Here is a 21732-nt window from a genome sequence, read left to right on the forward strand (position 1 = left end):
GGAGTGTTACCACCCTCTGCTCTCAGACAAGGTTAAGTTTTTAATTAACAAAATAATTTAAAATCCTTCACTCAAAACTTTCCAGACCTTGCTACGTATGTTGCAGTTGTATAAACCTCAGCTATTAATAAATGAGATACAACTAATGCAGACAATAAAGCCAGTGTACCTGCCATATAAAGGAAAGACATAAAAACCCCCTCCACCAAAACCAGCAAAGCCAGGCAGCTGTACTCAGTTGTAAAAAATGCTGCTAAAAATACCTGGCTTTAAACAGTTTCTTCCAACAAGTTTTAAACAGCTTGTCTTTCCTGTTGTGTGACTTACAGTCACACCTCTTCTGCCCCTTTTCACTTCCTGAGAAGGAAAAACTTTGACTATAAAGTGTTTAGGATTCAGTGCCTCTGAGCTGAGACTGCTCTCCATCGTATTTGTGCCATTGTTTGACACTAACCCAAGGAGAGGACCCAAATCCAAACTCCTCCACCTTTCCCACAAAGGTAAAGGTAATGGCTAAATGGTGAGTAAAGCAAGTCCCAGTCTGGTAACAGAGCCAAATCCTCGGATACGGTGTTGCAGCCAACGAGCTGTAGCCCTGAAGGAGCAGGGGAATACGAGGATGCTTCCTTAGCCTCTGAGGTGCTCCCTGCCTTTCCTTCCTGGAGCTTCCATGCCCTCTGCGGGGCCCGTGGAGCACTGCACCTCGGAGAAGGCAGTTCTGAGAGCAGGGAAGAAATGCCCCCGGAGCTTAGCTTTGCCAAGCTGATCAGTGATCAGTCGAAAATCTGGGTTATACACAGCATTTGAGGGGTTGGAAGGGCAGGAATGCCATTTCCTGACACAGACAGTACAGGCCTTGGTGATGTTTCTGTGCTCCAGCTCTGATTCCCAAGCATCAGGTGCTGCCTTGCACAGCCTGGCCCACTGGCCAGCTCCAGCCTGGAATCTCAGCTCTGAGCAGAGCAGGAACTGGCCCTGCTCTTGGGCTCCTAGTAGTCTGCTGTCTCAAGAGATGGATGCAGCTTCAATGCTGTGAATAGATCATGCTTAAAATCATGCTTAAAATTCCTCTTCAGGTGTGGCTGTGGATGAAGGAACACCAGAACTGCTGCTCTGTGCCTCACCAACACCCTGTTACTTAACAGTGTCCACCTCTTTGGAGATTTGACCTCTTTCCCCAATGTATGCAGGACATGTATCATGCATGTTTAGCCATACAAGCCTGAAGGCCTTAAAAACTGAAAGGTTCTCAGAAAAATTTATTTCCATAAATTAAAAACACACACAAAAGAAACAGTAAAATTTTAGATTCACACAATATTGAACAGAAACAAAATGCCAAGAGCATGATGGAGGCTAATGGCACAAGTGTACAAATTCTCATGGAGCTATTAGTTAACTTGATAGCATCATACAGATTTTCAATCCACAGTTATCATCCATATGCTAGAAAAGCACCTGGAACATAATATACCAAAGGCCCACCTGTAATCCAATACAATGAGAACTGCTGGCAGGAATTCATATCCAGCAATCATCAGAACTCAAATGTACACAGCCAAGAGGCCAGCCAGGCTAATGCTGTACCATACATTAAGGAGCATCAGCTGCTCCAGTCATAGCATGATGAAAATAACATTTTTTTTTCTTGGAAAGTGATCTTTCTATCTCCCATAATCAGCAAATCTAGCAAAGAGCTGCCTGGCTCTCCATAACTTACTACTAAGAGACAGGACATGGCAAAAGCTTTGCAATCCTTCTCGAGCTGCTCTAGTCATCACTCTGTGAGCAAAGATATACAATGTCTTTCCATGGGGATACAAAAAAATCCTCACTGGAGTGGGTTCACTTGATGAAAAGGCAAATGCACATCTCCTCCAGCTACAGACCCTCTATCCTTTTTTCTTGCAGTTCTCTGTGACAGAAGCAGCTCAGAGTGGCCAATGCCCAGCTTTTGCATAGTCCCCACTCTCAGTGTGCAAGCAGCAGCCCCAGGGATCAGGCTGTTCCAGGAGTGCTGTGAACAGCAACAGAGGTGGGAAAGGAAAAGAGAAAAAAGTGCACAAGCACAACTGACACCTGTTTGCTGGAGGGGGGGAGATGTTTGGTCTCCATTAGCTCACATCATCATACAGACACTGAACCAAAAGAGAATAATGCTGGATATTTGGCTTGCCACAAACTAAGGTCTGGGACGGGCTAAGCAACTGCAACATTTTTGTAACTCCTTCAATTACTGTAAACCAAAGAGAATTGAGTGTTTTCTTTGCTCTCTCTGCTGTAGCTTGTAGAAAGCAAGCTAAGAAATGTTCTTTCGAAGCAATCAGAGACAAGACAGAACAGAGAGGCAGATAAAAAATCCCCACCCAAAACAAACAAACAAACCCCAACATAACCCAAAGGAAAAAACCTAACACATTCCATGTTTTAAAGTACATTGGAGGTCTGAACTTTTCCTGGACCCAAGTTTCTTCCCTCCCCACCCGTATCTTTATTTCCTTAAAGCCCCTACTAAGGTTACAGCTCAATTGTGTCACAGCACTGGAAGCCTCCTAAATTAATAGAAGGTAAATGAATGTTCTCTAACAATCCCATTTTATAGCATAAATCCATAAAAATATATCTCTCACTCTTGCTACCACTTCCAACCAATCCATAATTGGGCTAATAAACCAGGATAGGGAAAGTTTCAAACATTTTTTTAGGAGGCAGTCGACCTTTGTTTTTTAGGGATTTCTTTTTACAAAAATAAAGAGGATTAGAATGTTCTACAGCAGCTTAACAGCTTAACCAGAAAAATAGTATGTCAATATGTTCAAACTTTGCCTGCCTTGTTACTTTACCCTCGAACTCCAAACCCTACTCCTCTAAGTGTGCACTCCTCTCTTTTCTTCAGTCTTCCTGATTAAAGATAATTACCCTTAAAAACAAGAATGTAAACCTTTGGGAATCCCAGCACATAAGTTGGAAGCAAAACCAACCAGATTAGACTTCTTTCAAGACTCAGGCACACACAGTGTAATAATCCTCTTCCATTTCTCTACTTTCAAAGCTCTGAAATTCAACAGATTGCTTGATAATTTTTAGTTTTCTGTTTGGTCAGTAACAGAAGTGGTAGAGCAACAGAAGATGATTATAGTATTTTCAGTCCTGCATTTATTGGGACTTTATAAAAAATACCCACCCACTAGATATTTGCTCACTTTGAAGGTCAATAGAAACTCTATTACATGGGCAGGTAAATAAGAAAGTGCAAGTTCAAGTGAAAGAAAGAACAGACTAATTCAATTTGAGCATCCCAGGAATGACAGCTTTGCCTGAATAACTCCTCTAGGCACTGAGGGACAATGACCTGAACTGCAGCTGGCATTCACCTGGAATTATGCTTCAAGTAAGGGTAACAGAAGTTATGCCAGAAGGGAGCTCTCTTCCTTCAAAAGGTAGAGCTGAGAAATTGCCCAGAGCTGCATCAGGGGATTACAAATGGCCTTATATAAAAAATGTCCACGTGCCAGGAGGCTCTTGGTGCAGCACTGGCTATTATGGACAACAGTGAGTACAGAGAGGATCCAGTTAAGAGCTACAGGAATTAAAAATCTACAGTGGTAAAAAACCCTTTAAGATGGAAAAAAAAAATTCTTGTTGACATTAAGTTAATATTTTTAATGGGTTTAAAATAACTTTAAAGCAAGGCCCAAAGATTTTGTTGGTATTCTCTCTATGCAGCAGCTCAGTTAAATAGAAATCTCTGCTTATGTATCCTGCAGTTTAACATCCTCATGGGCTTTTCCTCTGGAGAAGAGGTTGGCATCAGCCAAGTAAGTAAAAAATCTACTATTTGGGAAAAAGTAGTACTGGGCACCATTTTTCCTTAAAACATTACCCTTTTTTGAGTTTAATAATGTTAAAAGGTGTCCTCATGCACCAAATAAAGAAACATATACAAAGTGCAAGTTATATAAAGTCTAGTTATGTGAGGCTTCTGCTGCCTGGAGCCAGGAAGGGCACAGAAACTCAGAAGGAACCTTCTAAGTCAACAGAAGGAAGAAACAATTGAATGCAAACCCAGACAGCTACGTTTAATTATTAAAAAGTTAGTGGTATATCAAGAATGTGTTTGCTAGAATTCACCTTTCTCAAACACTGCATCTCTTCTGTCACGTTGTTCAAAATAGCCATTAATTACAGTAACAACAGCAGACTCAAATGTGCAAATGATCTGGAGTACAGAGTTCTAGCATCACTGAAAGTGCACTACTTCCTCCTTTACACTCCTACTCTACCCCCAAAAGGTGTTTAAACATAATTAATTAAATATAAGCAGTATTTTCCAGAGGTTGAGGAAGGAAGGGTAAATTTTATGTGGCTGTGTTACACTCCAATAGGGACTTAAAAGAATCCCTCCAATAGCATTTAAAAAAATAAAAAACAAAATAGCACCTTAAAGAGGGTCACAGCCAAAAACTGATTATCAGATGTTAGAACAGAGTAATGCATGAAGAAGTCAGTAGATTTCTCCCCAGAGGAAAATACTCCAGAGGCTGACTGGACCATTCCCAGCTCCGCGGCTCCCTCAGATGCCGGAGGCCTGCTCCTGCTCCACCTCCTCTGCAAAAAAGGCTTCAAGGGCCATGAGCTTCTGACTCAGAAGCACATCCAGCTCTGCACTCTGCAGTGCAGCCCTTTTGGCTCGGGTGAAAGAACCCACTGCTTTGACTTTGCCTCGTGTCTTCCTTTTCCGGGGAAGAGTAAAGTCCTGGAACTCGAGAATCCGCTTTCTCTTCTGCTGGCTGACAGAAATCAAGTGTCCATTCTTCTCCTTGGGCTCTTCAAAGATTGTTTCCAAGCTCCTGGTAAAAGCAGGGAACACTTGGTGAATACTCAAGCAGCAGCAGCAGCAGCTGCCCCCTTCCATGGACAGGGACACTGGGGGATTTCATAACCCAAGTAAAGCTGCTTTAACTTTGACATTTTTACAGCCCCTCCACACCTCTTGTAATGAATATTATCCACAGCTTTCACCTCCTGCCACTGCACGTTACTGCCAGCTAATTCCTCACTGCTGCAGAGATACTGGGGTAGAATCTCTTTCTATCTGCATCTCAGCTCAATTATAGAATCTTGATTTTATAGAATAAATAGGTTTGAACATCTGATGACATTAATATTTTAAAGAACACGTAGTTCCCTTTGAATTCTGAAAAAGTAATTACTTCACTTGGATGGAGACTGGAATCAATGAGTAGATGGAAAAAAAGATACAAATCCATACTTAACCAGCTGCAAATTCTTAGTTCATATTCTATTTTACTGCTTTCCATCCAAATAGTAAAAGATGCTATTTTTGAATTAACTTTCTCTACCACTTTAAAGTAGAGCAATTTCAAAAACCTATCTCCCTCTCAGCTTTCAGACATGTTTCATCTCCTCTCTCTCTCTGCCTAATTAATTTATATTCATCTTAGTTTTCTCATTAGGAAGCAGAACCAACCTGGCTGGAGGAGGGGACTTGTAGTTCTTGTTTGTGTAAATTTCTTCTAAACTAAATTCTTTCTTCTTAAGCCTGAAAAAAGGTAATGACAAATCAATCAAGAAAGAAGATTTCAAACCCACTTCTCTTCCCAGCAAGCAGATTTATGAGAAACAAGTACAAGTCCTCTGCCTAAACGCTGACTAACTGTGTTTTAATTGGGGACAGGGAGGAATGAAAAATGAGCTCATTAAGGACCTAATTTCATGCAGTGTTTTTACAAGGTCTGGGTCAAGACTTGCCCTTTCTGCAGAGGTCAGTATTCCTTCTAGCATTCTGTGATGCTTTGAAATAATGAAGCTCAAAAGAAGAAGGGGAAATGCCTTCACAGGTCCCTTTCTGGCGAAAGCTAAGAAAAATCTTCAAGTCTAACAGATCAACGCTTTATCTCTTGAGACTCCTTTTAGTTATTGACCATTCTCAAGCTGATCTCTGAGGAAATGCATTCCTTTGTCAAAGCTGCCACTTGTGTTTAAGACAAAAGTGAACAAAATACCAGATGACTGATTGGAAAAGCTTTATCAACATTTGGCACTGTGATTACCCTCACTTCCCTAAGATCATATGCCACAAACAAGGAAGGAACTGGGAAGAACTCCAACATGATGTGCTTCAACAGAACTTTCCAACAGATCACTTCATCTCTGTGCACTGCAGAATGACTGATTTTCAATCTATGTTTATCAAAACAAACTTCTTTCTTCTTTAGAAAAATCATTGCATTGCAGTTGAGTTTTCCTCATTTTGGCCAAACCTCAGTGAGTAGTTCTGAGAGAGCTGACAGCAAACATCAGACATCACTCAGCTGGGGCTGTACAAAACAGTGATGGTAAGAGAAGCAGTTACTGAGGTGATTGTACTCATATGCAGGAAATGTAAGCAGCAGGAGGTTGTCTGAGTCCATTTCAGAGACACTGCTCACCTTTTTGGTTTGGGCAGTCCCATTGGAGTAAGGTTAGTGTCCGGCTTGGGAACAGTTTTCCTGATTCGGATCTCTGAGACTTTCTTTGGCCTCTTTTCTGGCTCAGTCTTAAAAAAAGAAAGCAGGAAAAAAAAATTAAAATGAAGAAAATTACAACCACACCAGTCAACAGAATTCCCTTTTCTGCTGAGTATATTTATATGCTGAGTATTACCTATTATGCTACTATCTATAGAGTAAACATTCCTCTCTGGTTTGCCACCTGCTTTCTGCATGAATCAAAGAAAGCAGCAGCACAGACCAGACCCTGCAGCCTGTTTTCTCCCCTCATCTTTAACAGTTACAAGGTAATATTCAGCAGCAGCAGCAGCTTCGAGTTCTGGACACCCAAGAGTCTGAGAGACCTACAATATAAAATGAGCTCACTTTTTTCAGTTCTGTGTCATCCTGGGATCTCAGACAGGCTGGAACGGGACCATCGGCTTCATCGAGGGCACGGACCTGGAGCTCAGGTGCTGAAAGCCTGGGGGGGGATGGCAATGACTCTGGAAGTGTGGGAGGCTTTGGTAATGGGAGTGGGAATGAAGCTTCCAGACTGTAACAGAGGAAGAAGGGAACACATGGAGATTAATACCCAGCTGACACTGCAGAGCATTCCCTGCTCTCAGTGATGTTCCTACATTGCAATATGGGCACGAAAAGCAATGCAGTTCACAGACACTGCCCCAGGAAGTGAACTCTGGTACACACACAGAGCCAAAACTGCAGCCCACACTGGTACTGACACAAACTCAACTGCCAGAGTACCTGAACACATAATTTTAAACCCACTCTTTTTCTATAACTAGTTTACAGCTCTATTTATCAACTATTGATAGAAAAAGATTAATCCTTTTCTGCCAGCAAATTTCTAAGACACAACTATTAATCATACTTTCTATTTACAGATAAACTTAAAATACAGCTCTTATATCTGCCATCCCTGCACTGAAAAAGAACAGAAGGAAGTTTCAGCACCAAATGTCCAGTCGCTCAGGCAGGAAGGACATAGATCAAGTAAGGAACCAAAACTTCTATAGTTTCACATATTCATGTCATAAAAAGTGGCACAGCGTGGTTCAGAGTACCAGAACTGTTCTGTGCAATGACTTACAGGGTGTTTGCATTAATGCCCCTCCACTCTTCTCCATTACATCACCCAGTCAGGTTACTTCACTAACTTTTTAATCACAAAGCTGTTCTGGGAGTGAACTGCCAAAAGCTGAAAGCCAAAATGACACAAGCAATGGCTTTCTGAGGAAGCTCATGATCCCACTGCTCAGAATGAACATCCATGGCCACGAGACTCACCGTATGTCAGGGCCTGCAGTCTGCAGTGCTTCCATACTCTGGGCAGGTAAGTGTGGTAACATGGCATAGCTGCTTCAAAAGGACAACGAGAAAACAAAACAAAACAAGGCAGAAATTAGGTCTACACCATAACAAGATGAGGGCAAAATTATTAGTATAAACTGGACTGTAAGACAAAAGATACTCATAGCAGGAATGAGAATGAAAGACTAAAATGATATTAAAGCAAGATACATCTGCCATTTAGGCCACTAAATTTCATTGACAGCTTGTTAAGGAAATAGTCCTACTTTTACTTAAAAATGGTAGTGGTGAGATAAGGAAATAAAAGTATAGAAAGAGAGGAAGACAGTAGTATTGCAAGTCATAATTATTTCTATGTAATTATTAAAGTCTAAAAGTTGTAATTATTTCTATGAAAGTCTATATTCCTTATTCAAAACCCCCAGTTTTTAAAGTAATCAAAAACCTTGAAGGATTTGGCTGCTAAATAAAACAAAGTGCATAATGGCAACAGTAACAAGTGAAAGGAAGTATTTCCATAAGATTAACTCCCTGTTGTCTCCAACTCCCACAGCCTTGTCCTTATCAATTGGAATAACCAATGGGTTGGTAATTACCATAAATCTATGGCATAAAAGTCCTTTGACATTAATGTACTATTAACTGCAGGAAATCAGTTTGGACAGCTTTTATTGCATTAAACAGCAAATCTTGTTCTCTCAAATCCACAGCTAAATGCACTTTGCTGTTCTAAACCCCAGCCATGCTGGCAGCACAGGGAAGTCCAACTAACTATAGAGAAGGTGGTCAGAAAGACCCTTTTCTTGTGTTTTTTGTTTCTACCAGAACTGTAACATTTTGTTTCTCTCACTGTTCCACTATTCCAACGCTGCTGGAACCTGGCTCAGGAGTGCAGCAGAGCCCTCTGTGCCAGAGCAGAGCTTACTGTGTTATGGAATAATAATAATAAAATAACAATAATAATAAACTACAAGAACGGGGAAAAAAACCCTTTAGAAATATTTAATCCAAATAAGCATTAATTAGAGAAAAGACTTCACTGAAAGAATGCTTTATTATTGGCAGTGGAAGTGACAGAAGATTATTTTTAGGCAGGAGAACTACTCTAGTTCCTTGTTCTCTTGGTTATTGAAAACACTATGAGTGAAATAATTTAAAGGGAAAAATCTTTTTCAGAAGAAAATGGCCTGCAGGGAACTTTTCAATTTTTTGTGATTTTTAACTATCTTAATCAAAATAAGCAAAGATTTCTGTCACACTGGGAGCTGAAAATGCTTTTAGATTGCACCAAACACACTTCTTGTATTTACATACCAAACATTTATTTCGTGATTTTTTTGGAGTACACACAAATTTAAGAGGCATTTACTGAATTGTCCTTTTTTCACTGTTCCTGTAAATAACTTTAAGAATTATTAGGTGATGAGAACAGGCAGTCAATCTTCACCAAAATGGAATCTAAAAAGGTGTTAAATATTTCAAATGTTAGGTTTTGTTCTTTATGTTGTTTTATAGCCAAACCTTTAATATTCATTTTGATTTAGAAATAGAATTTATCTGCTGCACTTCTTTAAACCTTTCAACTCACCACACGCTACAATAACTTCACTTGGAAGAGAATCCGAGTGGGGCAGAATTAAGGCTGCCTCACACACACATTTGTAAGGTATTTTGGAGAAAAAACAAAGGGAGTTTTAGACTATTTTAACTCCAGGTTATTTTTCACTTGAAGTGAAAAGGTTTGATTTCAATTCTCTCCCTTTGGGAAGAAGTTCATTCATAGCAAAACATGCAGTTTTCAAAGGACCCTTCCTGTCAGGAATGAACTCCTCTTACACTTCCAAGGACAACAAGCCTCAGCAGTACCAAACAATACATTCACCTCATACACACAGGTAAGTTTTAAAAGGTCTTTGTTTTGTTTTTACCAATGTGTTACTTTTAAGCTTAGTGCTCAAACTGTACTTTACTGATAAGATTATTCCAGAGCTACTCATTCGTTCATTAGAAAATTCAGCCTGATAAATTGACTCAGCTGGAATGAAAACAGAAGCAGCTCCCACAGAACGTGCTGAGAGTTGTCTCTATGTCACTATTCAACTTATTTTAGTGCAGACAGCTCCCAGAATGGGGCAGCACTTCCATAAGCTCAGTCACACCTTTGGTAGACATTACAATATATATTAACAGGTGTTAAACTTCTAGGTGTGTTTATAGAAAGCAAAGTGCAGCATTAGTTATCTGGCAGGATTTTTGGTTACACTTATGTCAAGCTAAGACAAATTCAACAGTTCAGATTGCCACACTAATCAAAAGAATTCATCAAAGGGACTTTGCTACAGGGCTCAGGAACCTTTACTCTGCCCAGGAATAAAACCAAGGACTAACTGCCCCATGTCACTGAGGGATAAAGAGCAGAATCTTTGCTTAAAAGCATGCAAAAATCCTGTGACAGGAAAACCTCCTCTTCATTCTGTTTATTAGTAAAATGATCTTAAATGCTGACAGCAAAGTTAAATTAGATATACAAAGTAGATGTCAGTCCTCTCCCTACTCATAACAAGAACGACACACAGAGAAAAATTCATTACCAGCATGAACTGGAGCTACACTTGTGTGTGACAACAATACCAGGCACATACTGTCAGAAGGTATAACATGCACAGAGAGGCTTTAATTAGCATAGAACAGTCATGGAATACAATTAAAAATTTAACTGAATGCAACCCCCCTCCCCTTCCAATTCTTCCTAACCTGATATCGAGCACTTTACAGTTGGTTCCAAGTGGCACTTGTGCCTCAGACCTCTGAAAAAAACTTTCCTACCTCAGAAATCCAGTTGCTCTGCAGTCACTCTGAATAGACCTAATGAAGTAGCTCACCTTTTGCATTACATACTCTGATGCATGGTGTGTATATTTTGCAAGGGAGAAGAAAATAGAGTTAGCCATTCTGCCAAAACAGGACAGTATTAAAGAAGTGAAGGCAAATATATTTAAATTCAGCTAACAGACTGTTCTGTAGGAAAGAATCTTCCACGTTGAGCCATTCTCGGAGCAGAATGCGTAGATTTGGAACAGGGGAAACTGCCCCTCCAATGCAAGCTGCAATTACCCTCTCCCTCCCAGAAAGGAGCCAGTATATACCCTGTACAGATTTAACCTCAGAAATAAGTTGATGGGTTTTACCTGTTCTCGATGCCCACACTTGGCTGCCACTTGCAGTGATTGGAATGGAGAGGAGGGATTTCGGAAGGACGGGCAGAGGGACCGTGCTGACTCCATATGGAGAGGACCCTGCCCAGTGAGTATGGCAAGGAGGAGGCGAGCTCAGCAGATACACAGCTTGGATACCTTGCCCCTTTCAAACCCTGTGCCAGTTGGGATATAAATAGTCTCTGGATAGTAGGAATATGACTGCTTAAGTTTCTTCTTCTTGTCCAAATCCTGTAACATCCAGGGGAAGAAAGTGCTAACACTGTGTGAAGGCCAAGCGTGGAACAACCTCCTCTTCTCTCAGCTACAGTGTTTCTTCCATGGTCAGGATGAAGAGCATCAGTCCTTGGGGCTGTTATGGAGTGAAAGGAATGAAGCTCTTTATTTAGAGTAGAATCTTCCTTGAAAGCTGTTGTATCTGAGCAGCTTTGAGACAGGAGAAGAGACAAAGTCCACTTTGAAGCTGGCGCTGGCATTTCTCTGGAAATGGGTCCGTGATGTACAGAGTGCTGGGATGTTATCCCTGTGAGGTCTGGCACGAGACCGGAGTCCAATTTTATGTGAAAAGAAATTGGGAAAACTGGGGTGTCCGAGAAGGAGGTCGGAGGCTTGTGGCTTAAGTCTGAAAAAAGTATTTTGGTAGTTTCTACAGGATAAAGTGCCAAAGGCTGAAAGCTGAACATCTTGGTGCACCAACTGCCAGCCCAGCGTGAGTGAACGTTCCTGTTAATGCAAGAAAAGGCTTCCAAGAGATTTTTCGCTCTGTGGTGGCCGTACCTGTCACCCACTGGAAGCATTTCAGAGGAATATGGCCGAGGTTCTAAGTCACAGGTGCCCTTGGCAGGGGCCAGGAGCTTGTTGGCCATGGCAGACAACTTGCTCAGCAATGCTGGTTCTTTGGTACATTTCCGAAATTTCAAGCTGTTCAACAAACTGCCCCTCCTGGCCCTCTGCCCTGGCACAGGAGCAACTCTCAGAGGTGTTTCCCTTTCCGTTGGTGGTGGTTGACATGGAAAGTACGAAGATTCCAGAGGTGTGTTTTCCTGCTTAGGGAATATTTGCAGGGGTAACTCAAGGAAAGGTGGACTTTTAATTGTTTTAATTTTTCTAATGGTTTTTAGCTGATACGATGTAGGAACCTTTTTGCATGTCCTTCCAGGTTGTATTCTTAGTGGAAGAGGTCCTCCTAATTTCTTTGTCATTCCTCTTAGTTTATTTGTAGTTCCAAAGGCACCAGGGATTCCATCATACCCTAAATTAAGGTTCAGGTTTTCCATTTCTGAATCCTGAGTCTTCAAAAACTGTGAACTAATAATATCTGTGGTAATCTTTGGCCTTTTAACTTCTTGTAAAGTGCTACATAGTTTCCTTTCACTGCTTCTGACAGCAAAAGTCTCCTCTAAAGGACCTTCAAACTTTGTATTTCTAGATGTCACCAACTCATTTGAAGAGCTGCCTAAGAGTTCAGAACTGTGCAACATACTGGGTGTGATTTTTGCTTTCTCTTGCTGTTCTAAATTCTGTTCTTGGTGTGCCTGGTCTGACTGATGCACTTCCATCTTTTCATACTTCTTTTGTTTAGTTACTTGATGTTCCTCTGTTAGGTCAAGTCTCTTTGAACCTAAAGCCTCACTGTCCTTGCAAGGTGCATGAGTTGGTCCTGTGTCCTGGCCCTCTGTTCCCTCCCTCACATGATCTGTGCTCTGTGCAGCTGATTTGTAAGGCACACGTGCTTCCCTGCAAACCACCCAGTGTGGGGATGGCTCTGTGCCCCTGTCTGATGGGGAGCTCAGAGGTGGCTGGAGTGTGGCTGTTGGATCACACTGCACTCCTGGGGAAGCCTCTGCCTCACACACAGCTTGACAATCCTGCACAGCTGCTGAAAGCACACTGCTACCTGCTAAGTTTGTGAGCTTTCCATCATTTTTTCTTTCCTTTGAAACATAATTTAGGTTGGATCTTGAGATTTCTTCCAAAAGCTTGCCATGATTCTCAGTACTGAGGGGGACTAATTTGCTACCAGACCCTTTAGAATCTTCTAACAAGGCCCATGGGTGATTTCTGAGCAACTTTTTTCTAGGGTCTACTTCTTCTCCCATCTTCTCTTCTACACATGTATTTTTAAACTCTTCACAGGGAGGAGTTTTTGGTGAGGTCCCATCCATGTCAGTTGGTGTGCAGTGCCCCTCACCTTTCAGGCTTTCTTTGCTGTGGGCACAAACTCTTGAGCTTTTTGCACCATTTAGAGAGCCTGGTGCCATTTCACTCTCTGAAGAGGGAATCTCAATATTGCTGCATTTTCTCTTAACAGAAATTATTACAGAAAGAATTTTTGTCATTGAAGAATCTTTGCTGAATTTTTTGTCTGAAAACAAATCATCTCTTTGTTTATCCTCAGGTGACATACACAGCTTTTCTTTCTCAGGCAGAGAGATGTCACAGCTCAGAGCTGACAGTGTTTCTGAATCCACCTGAGTCTTATTAAAAGGTTCTTGGCTGTCAAACTTTCCAGAATGGGATGGACTAACACCCCTTGGAACACTGGTTTCTTTACCAGGCTCAGACATTAACTGTGGGCAAGTGTTATTTAAGACAGGTTTTATGCTCAGACTTTCTCTGTGTTCTGTATCTGAAAGCACATTCATATTTTCTGGCTTAGATGTATTTTTAAACTTGTCTTCACAGAGGGGACTTTTTGGTGAGGTCCCATCCATGTCAGTTGGTGTGCAGTGCCCCTCACCTTTCAGGCTTTCTTTGCTGTGGGCACAAACTCTTGAGCTTTTTGCACCATTTAGAGAGCCTGGTGTCATTTCACTCTCTGAAGAGGGAATCTCAATACTGCTGGATTTCCTCTTAACAGAAATTGTTACAGAAAGAATTTTTGTCATTGAAGAATCTTTGCTAAAAACTTTGGCTGAATATGGATCACAGTTCTCTCTTTGTTTATCCTCAGGTGACATACACAGCTTTTCTTCCTCAGGCAGAGAGATGCCACAGCTCAGAGCTGACAGTGTTTCTGAATCCACCTGAGTCTTATTAAAAGGTTCTTGGCTGTCAAACTTTCCAGAATGGGATGGACTAACACCCCTTGGACCACTGGTTTCTTTACCAGGCTCAGACATTAACTGTGGGCAAGTGTTATTTAAGACAGGTTTTATGCTCAGACTTTCTCTGTTTTCTGTACCTGAAAGCTCATTCATATTTTCGGGGTTATATGACATGGATGTCCCATGGATTGATGAGATGGGTAAAAATTGGGCACTAACTGTATTTTCTTGGTCCTCCACCAATGACTTCATCTTTGGCAAAGATGGATGTGTTTTGTTTCCTGCAAACACCAGCTCTGCTTTCTGTGGTGCAGGTTTGATAGAACAATGCTGTGAGCCATGTGCTTTGCTCTCAGAAGAGCTTTCTTTGAGAGTTCCTTTATTGCCTGTTTCACATTCATCCTCATGTTCTTTTAGTTTGATTGTCTTCTCTTCAATTAGATCATTGATGGAGCCCATGGATCCTGAACAGTCTTCATTTCTCACACCAGTTAAAGAGTCCAAATTCACTACATTCTCTTTCAGAGTTCCTTCAAACCCGTCTCCTCTTGCATATCTGTGCATTAACAGAGGCAAGTCATCCCCTGCTTTCAGCACTACCTCTTCCCCCAGACTAGAGCCAGATTCACTTCCTTCCTCAGAGCTGTCTGTAGTTTGTAAGCCAGGGCTTGCTTGGTTGGGTAAAGTCTCTAAGGAAGGGTCACTGTCTGGCCCTGGGCCACCACCCTCCCCCTGACAGCCATGAGGCCAGTTTTCCCTTGGGCAGAGGGTGGGCTCTCTGTGGCTGGCATGTTGTGTTGGGATGCTCACGTTGGCAGGTGCTGGACATGCAGCACAGGCTGAGGTGCTGCAATCTGAGGGATCTGCTGGGAGTGAGGGCACTTCCTCCTGCTCCTGAGTGCCCAGAGAGTTGCAAAATCCAAAATTATGAACATGGGTGTTTTTGTCCAAATATGTGACTAATAACTGTTCACTGGTCTTATTTCTCTGATTGCCTTCAGGAGCGTTTGGAGAATCCAGAGTTCTTGTTCCACCACATTTCTCTGTCTGGGAAGCACACGTGCACATCTGTTCCTTTGCCTCCTCTCTGTCACAAACAACTTTGCTGCCATGTGCTACTTCACAAACATCAGATAGTTTCACAACCTCCACGCTCTTATTTGAAATCTCATCTCTTACCGAGGTAGCAGCAGACTTCTCTGCAGTATAAGCTGAGCAAAACATGGTTTTTCCTGTGGGAATGTCATTTATCCCATGCAGAGCTACACCTCTGTTGCCCCAGTCAGCTTCACAAGGAAGAGATCCACATGCCAAAGGGAAGTGTGCTTCTGGAAAGATGATTGCCTCTGTATTATATCCAGATGAAGACTCTCCTTCCAAATTACCATTTTCTTCAATCTTCTTATCAACATCAACAGAATGACTGTTCAGGAAAACTTCACCCACACGTGCACTCCCTGATAAAATCCAGGAAGCACAAGCAGCTGTACACTGGTCTTTTATACACTGATTATTACAATGCCATGTGTAACAATGTTCATTTTCTAAACCAGTGATCACTCTCTCTGGATTTCCTGCAGATTTCATGTCCTTTTGGGATACTCTGCTTGTCATATTAGGGTTAGCAAAAGTCCTGGAACTTACTGAAGACTTGAATTTGTCTTTATGAAGCAAAACTTCAGTGACTTGTGCCCCTGTTGTTCCAGAAGCACCAATGGTTTCTGTTCCAGACAGATTATCCCAAGCCTTGTCCCTGTGTGAAATTTCATTAGCAGTACAAGGAGGACACTCATTATGATGAGGTTCTCTTGCTTTTTGTAAAACAGGAGGTAGATTTACATTTAGTGTATAAAACGAATGTGTTTCTTTCCCAGTGGACAAACTGCCACTGCCATCAGCTTCTGCAGCTTCAACTACACCAGCAGCCAACCCATCTGATGTTGTATTGCTCTCAGAGTCCTTTGCAAGCAGTTGTGCCTTGGGTGGATCTTTTTCCAGCTTGGTACCAAGGTCAAGACAGCTGTGGTTGCTGGGAGGAGGAATTTTATTGGAGGTATTGTAAGAGCTTATGTCTCTCTGTCCAGTTCCATGGGAAGCAATGTTGCCTGTTTCCATCAACAGACTCTTTTCTTTTCTACCATCCTTGAACAGGTCACTGACAGAGAATTGCCACTGGTTCTTTTTTAACTTCTCACCTTCTGATGGGATTCTTTTAAATTTTTCCTCGGAGAAGTCCTCAGGAAATGAAGCAACAGAACTAAAAACTGAAGAATGACAATGATCAACACCCTGTTGAGCTTCAGGCCAGCTCCAAACTTCCATGTTATCTCCCACAGCAATTTTTCTCCAGACTTCAGCAGCCTGTCCAAACTGAGAGCTGTATGATTTACCTATACCAGCACTTAATTCCCTAGGATCAGTTTTAGCACTAGATAATCCTTTGTTCCTCACCGCTGGGATCTGCTCTACTGGCACAGATGTGGAGCTTTGATTCCCTACACACCCAGTTCCGTGATCATAACGAGTGTGATGTTCCACGTTTTGGGGAAGATACTTTAGGGGGGGTTCATTGATAATTCCATGAACTGCAGTACTACTGTTTTCTACTGGCATATTTCTGAAGTCCAGATAAGAGATGCTCTTCAGAACCGGACATGAAACTCCAGAACTCGGTGTGGACAGTGTCCTACAGCTCCCTGCTGAGGACAACCCACAAGGGTCATTTTGTTTGGGTACAGCACCCTTACAGAAGCCATGAGCATCATGTTCTTCATCCTGCTGACAAGTCTGGCAATGAGCACGTGATGCACTGAGTTCATTAACAGGATTTTGTCTGGGTAACTTTTCTTCTTTAATCTCCAAGGCAGGCACACCACTCCCCCCTGCTCTCATGGCAGTGTGGGCTTCCAGCCCAGGAAAGTCTTGGGGATGGTCTGTGGCTGCTCCAATGTCCGTGACTCTTAAAGGCTCTAGAAAATCTAAGATGCTGGTTTGTTTAACCCCAGCTCTTGCCAGGACTGTGTCTACATCTGGGCATTCCTTGCTCTCAGCTGGAAGACCTTTACTCACTCTGTCATTCCTGTATCCTGCTTTACTAAATATCCTAGTCCCATCAGCCTTCATACCTTGTACTTCTTCAGGGAGCTTTGGCAGAGTTTCAGCTGTCACCTGAACATTTGCTTGGTTTTCCTCTGCATAAGAAAAGATAAAGCAAATCAGAAGCATACACTAAATCTGGACAGCATTCAGCTTAGTCCCTTTGGCTGTTGCAGCAATACTGCAGTGTCAGTGCCCAGCATGTTTCCAAAAGGGAGAATGGATGCTAACAATGTTACCACCAGCCTTTAGAAGATAAATGATCTACTCCACCACCCCCCTAAGGTAACAAACCCAATCCATTTCAACACAGACACTCCCAGGAGCATTCCAAGACCTGGGTATTTCGGATTCCTCTAATATCGAGCGAGGGGCAATGCAGGTCCTATAACTTAACACACAGGCCACCAGCATAAAGCTTGTTTTTAACATCAAAACTGGGGATTTGATCTGCTCCAGCCTGGAAAGATGGCTGGGCATTGAGTGGCCATTTCTTCCTCCTTGAAGACATTTCTGTCAGTGACTCATCCAAAGGAACACAAAGCATATCTCATCTGTCCAAGCAATTTGGATTATTAATAAACTTCTTCCATAAAATCACAAAGAAGGTGCTAATTAAAGAATTACAGTTACCATAGAATATCTTCATATTCAAAACTTTTTTTGCTCAAAATTCTGCAGATCTTTTCCAGATTTTCTAGTGACTAAGACTAGATGGCATTTGTCAGCTAAGCAGAAGTTAAGGTTAAGAAAGCAGGGAGGAAGAAAGAAAATAAGTACTAGATGCACGCAAAGTGACCAAAGTATTTGGAGCTAGAAGATTCTGGAGGATCATAATGAAATTTAGATTTAGCTTAGTTGTCCTCTTCCTTTGGATTCTGCCCTTTTAATTTCACTTTTTAAAACATTCAAAAATGACTAATACTGTTCCATGTATTTGCTATTACTGCTCTCATATAATCCAGCTTTGAAACAAAATGAAATGCAAAACATCTTCCACTGGCACCCCCTTCTGCTTTGGGGTAAATAATTACTTGAATTAAATAACTAATATACATCTTGTATGGAAAAGGTCTTCAGGAAAGTACATGTGCTGCCAGGGCAAAGCAAAGCTTTAAGGTTTGGTTTGGTTTAAGGTTTGGTTTAAGGTTGTTATAGCTATGCAGGGAAATAGTTTCTTCTGTAAAACAAAATAAATGAACTATCCCCAAACCATTCATCATCAATTTTAAATCAACAATAAGTAACTGGGAGGGAAGCAGGGGGTAGAGAGGGATGTACAACTAAAGTACCTACCTGTGCTCCTCAGAGATCCTGCAGCTTCAGTGCAACAGGCTCTTGAAGACTTTGCCTCTTGCTGGTCGCAGTGAGGGTCCTCCTGAAACAAGACAAAGATCAGTGGGGATGGATGGATGGATGGATGGATTTCTGACACGTGCCGTGTCTCGGGGACTGCACCTGCCCAGCTGGGTTAGTTCAGGGAAAGCAAATCACCAAGAAACCTGTGGGCAGGGGAGTCTTGCACAGAGCCTTGCATTGCAAGTGCTTCCCACAAGCACTTGTCATTCCTCCCCATCCTTGCAATCCACACCACGAAACAAGGATGCATCCACAGAAGAGCTGCACTCAGCAGCAATGAGGTCCTGTGACAAAGGCAGCTCAAATGTAAGTAAATGGCTTAAAATGCAAATTGTTGAAAATCTGAATGAGCAGAGTAACCCAGTCTCCAGGGCTGTCTCACGCCCCAAACCACCACCCTACACCTCTGGGAAGATGTGGGTATTTTCTGTCTGTTTTGGAACTTGCCTTCTACCACCCCTTCCCTGGGCTCAAACCCACAAACTCACAACAGATGACCTCAGTCTACTTGCAAGAAACCCCAAACCAACACCCCACAACCAAACTTAGAAATATCTAAAAATTCATCTTGGAAAACTGAATGACTGTGGAAAATTTATTTCATTTTATTTTCACAAACTTTCAAAAAAATCAAACAGATTTCAAAATTCAGAATTAAACCCACAAATTACTTTAGCATTAAGCAAGACCAAGTAATTAATGTAAAACACACACCTGGGCACCTTATCCTGGTATTTCCTGGCTGGTATGTCTTACAATACATTTTTTCTCCCCTATGTGCTTTTGGTGCTATTTACAAACTAAAGAAAATTATCAAGGACGTCACTAAAACTCTCAGTTTTTAAATAGAGTTTTAGTGACTTCAGTTTTTAACAGAATATTCTTTGGTATATTTTTCAGCAGCTTTGACCTAGAAATGTTTTTACTATCAGTGTTTGCTAAAGGGGAGAAGAAAAAAAGCCATAACACTTTTACCCTTTTACTCTTCTGAAAGAGTAAACCAACAGTGATTTCCTCTGTCATTACAAACAATAACTCTAAGCCCAAAAACTGAAATGCTAAACTGGAGCCACCTGTAGCATCATAATTCCACTGCCAGACTGAAGTAACTATTATTTTGTGCTCGGTACCTCGGCTGGGTGTCAGCACCAGCTGGTCTGCTGAAGAACAGCCTCATTTTTCACTGGACCCATGAAAATCCAAATGCTGACACACACCCTGGAGATGTTCAGGGCCAGGTTGGATGTGGCTCTGAACAACCTGGTCTAGTGGAAGGTGTCCCTGCCCGTGGCAGGGGGTGGAACAAGATGACCTTCAAGGTCCCCTTCCAACCCAAACCATTTATGATTAATAGCAGAAGACACAGAAGAGAACCAGGAAACCCCCTGGCCAAACCCACTGCCTGGTGACTCTGACCCTAAATTCAAGATATCACACAGGGATTCATTTTTGCCTTTGCTTACTTGTTTTGACCAAGTTTCCCCTGGAGTGGAAGTAGAGCCTTCAGCATGACGGTCCTCAGCACCTTGGGCCTCTTCATCTTCTTTCTGGTATCCATCACTGGAACAGTCCACTTTCCTAAAGTGTCTTTTTTTGTTTTGTTCATCCCCCTCAAGGTCTCCAAGCTGCAGCAATTCTTCAGAAAGGGATTCTGCTGGCCCACGAGAAACCACCTCGAGCACATCACCCAGATCCTCTGTCTTCTGGCAAAAGTTTCCTACTCCAGAAGTCCAGGGAGTGTCCCTGTGTGTGAGCACAGGCACTGACCCCTCAGGTTGTGCCCCCAATCCCAGGGCAGGTCCTGGCACTGCCATGAGTTCCGTGGAGACGCTCCCAGGCAGCCCAGGGTACAACTCCTCCAGCACAGCAGCCACAGGAGAATCCAAGAGAGACTCCAGCCCAGCTGAGAGCATCAGGGCAGGTGAGGACTGGTTGTCCTGAGCTTTTCAGTTTATCCTAAAAATAAAAGCAATGTTACATCAACATCTGTAGGGTTAATCACAGAATGTCCTGAACTGGAAGGGACCCACAAGGATCACTGAGGTCCAACTCCTGGACTAGATTAAAAAGAATTCAAGATTCAACCATGTATGCTTAAGAAAGGTACTTCCAAATAGGTTTTTAAGGTACTTCCAAATAGGTTTTTAAGGTACTTCCAAATAGGTTTTTAAGGTACTTCCAAGTATGTTTTTAAGGTACTTCCAAGTATGTTTTTAAGGTACTTCCAAGTATGTTTTTAAGGTACTTCCAAGTATGTTTTTAAGGAAGGAGCTGAGAAACCTTTGGGTATTTAAGGAAATGCTTTACGAACAAAAGAACAGAGTACGGACAACTAGACATTCCCAAGCCTTGTTTTCACATTCCAACATCTCTCTACAGATTTAACCTCATCTCCTGAAAAACCTGGAAAGAGGCTACAAAGCAAATCACGGGACTTGTATCACACATCCTGCTCCTTCGCCAAAGCATCGCTCGTTTTCCTGGGATTTCGTAAGTTTCTAATCCTTGGGAAAAAAATCCCAACTTTTTTTCACGTTTCTGCCTCAAAGGAAGACTTCCCAAGCCATCACCCTCACACTGTGTCCCGCACATCCTGACGCTGTGCAGGGGGTGCCCTGTGCGGGCGCAGCCCCGGGGTCGGGACCCTCTGCAGCCCCCAAATAAACACGGCGGCGGCTGCGGGGGCAGAGGGAGGGGAGCCCCGGAGCTCGCATCGCCCCCGCGAGCTCACAGACAGGGCGGGCTGCGCGGGCCTTCACGGGAGCACCGGTTCCGCAGCTCACTAACGCACGGGCCGATGAGCCGGGCGCTGCCCTCCGCTCCTTAAGCCAGAGCAGCCCGGACACAAACGGGTGTCACCGCGCCCGCCCAGGGGGGACGCGCAAGGACACCTGTCCCGGGAGCTGATCCGCTTCCCGGGTCCTGATCCCCTTCCCGAGTGCCGATTCCCTTCCCGGGTCCTGATCCCCTGTCCAGGGAGCTCCCAGCTCGAGCCGCGGGCAGGGCCGGGGCGGCCCTTTGTTCCCAGCCCCGCCTCGGCCGCCCCCGGAGGAGCCGCCGCTGCCGGTAATTACACGCCCGCCGGTGTCTGCCCCGGTGCCGGCAGGGGCGGGCTCGGCCCCGCACCGCCCCCGCAGCGCCCGGGCAGGGCCGGGCCCCCGGCAGCTGCTCGGCCCCCGCCGCCCGCTC

At 43.0% G+C, this 21732-nt stretch overlaps 2 protein-coding genes across 4 annotated transcripts in view; one reads left to right on the top strand and one right to left on the bottom strand.

Moving 5' to 3' along the window:
- Positions 1-1239: 1239 nt before the first annotated feature.
- On the bottom strand, positions 1240-20145 carry PRR14L (proline rich 14 like). 3 transcript variants are annotated; one of them, XM_064675392.1, is made up of 8 exons: positions 20007-20145; positions 18481-18562; positions 17214-17279; positions 7803-7871; positions 6879-7047; positions 6453-6559; positions 5492-5563; positions 1240-4850 (listed from the first exon to the last, which is right to left on the bottom strand). In XM_064675392.1, the coding sequence occupies exons 4-8, from the start codon at positions 7862-7864 to the stop codon at positions 4574-4576; spliced, it is 687 nt and encodes a 228-aa protein (XP_064531462.1). In that variant the 5' UTR covers positions 7865-7871; positions 17214-17279; positions 18481-18562; positions 20007-20145; the 3' UTR covers positions 1240-4573. The 3 variants fall into 3 exon arrangements, with proteins under 3 accessions (XP_064531462.1, XP_064531463.1, XP_064531464.1); XM_064675393.1 differs by having other exon boundaries at positions 7803-7874; XM_064675394.1 differs by lacking the exons at positions 17214-17279; positions 18481-18562; positions 20007-20145 and having other exon boundaries at positions 7803-11009.
- A 214-nt stretch (positions 20146-20359) lies between these two features.
- Positions 20360-21732, top strand: part of DEPDC5 (DEP domain containing 5, GATOR1 subcomplex subunit) — a 47782-nt gene continuing 46409 nt past the window's right edge. The window contains exons 1-2 of the mRNA XM_064675396.1: positions 20360-20464; positions 20923-21033. The gene's annotated coding sequence lies outside the window, so the exon portion shown is untranslated. The remainder of the gene's footprint in view (positions 20465-20922; positions 21034-21732) is intronic.

This window comes from Pseudopipra pipra, chromosome 18 (assembly GCF_036250125.1).
Source record: "Pseudopipra pipra isolate bDixPip1 chromosome 18, bDixPip1.hap1, whole genome shotgun sequence".
Taxonomy (NCBI): Eukaryota; Metazoa; Chordata; class Aves; order Passeriformes; family Pipridae; genus Pseudopipra; species Pseudopipra pipra.

Excerpts from the sequence above, each read along its gene's own strand:
- PRR14L (XM_064675392.1), bottom strand. The coding sequence starts at position 7,864 with ATGTTACCACACTTACCTGCCCAGAGTATGGAAGCACTGCAGACTGCA. Across the intron at positions 6,560-6,878 it reads ATGACACAGAACTGAAAAAA|ACTGAGCCAGAAAAGAGGCC; the intron begins GTGAGCTCATTT and ends TCTTTTTTTAAG. Across the intron at positions 5,564-6,452 it reads GGACTGCCCAAACCAAAAAG|GCTTAAGAAGAAAGAATTTA; the intron begins GTGAGCAGTGTC and ends ACCTTTTTTCAG.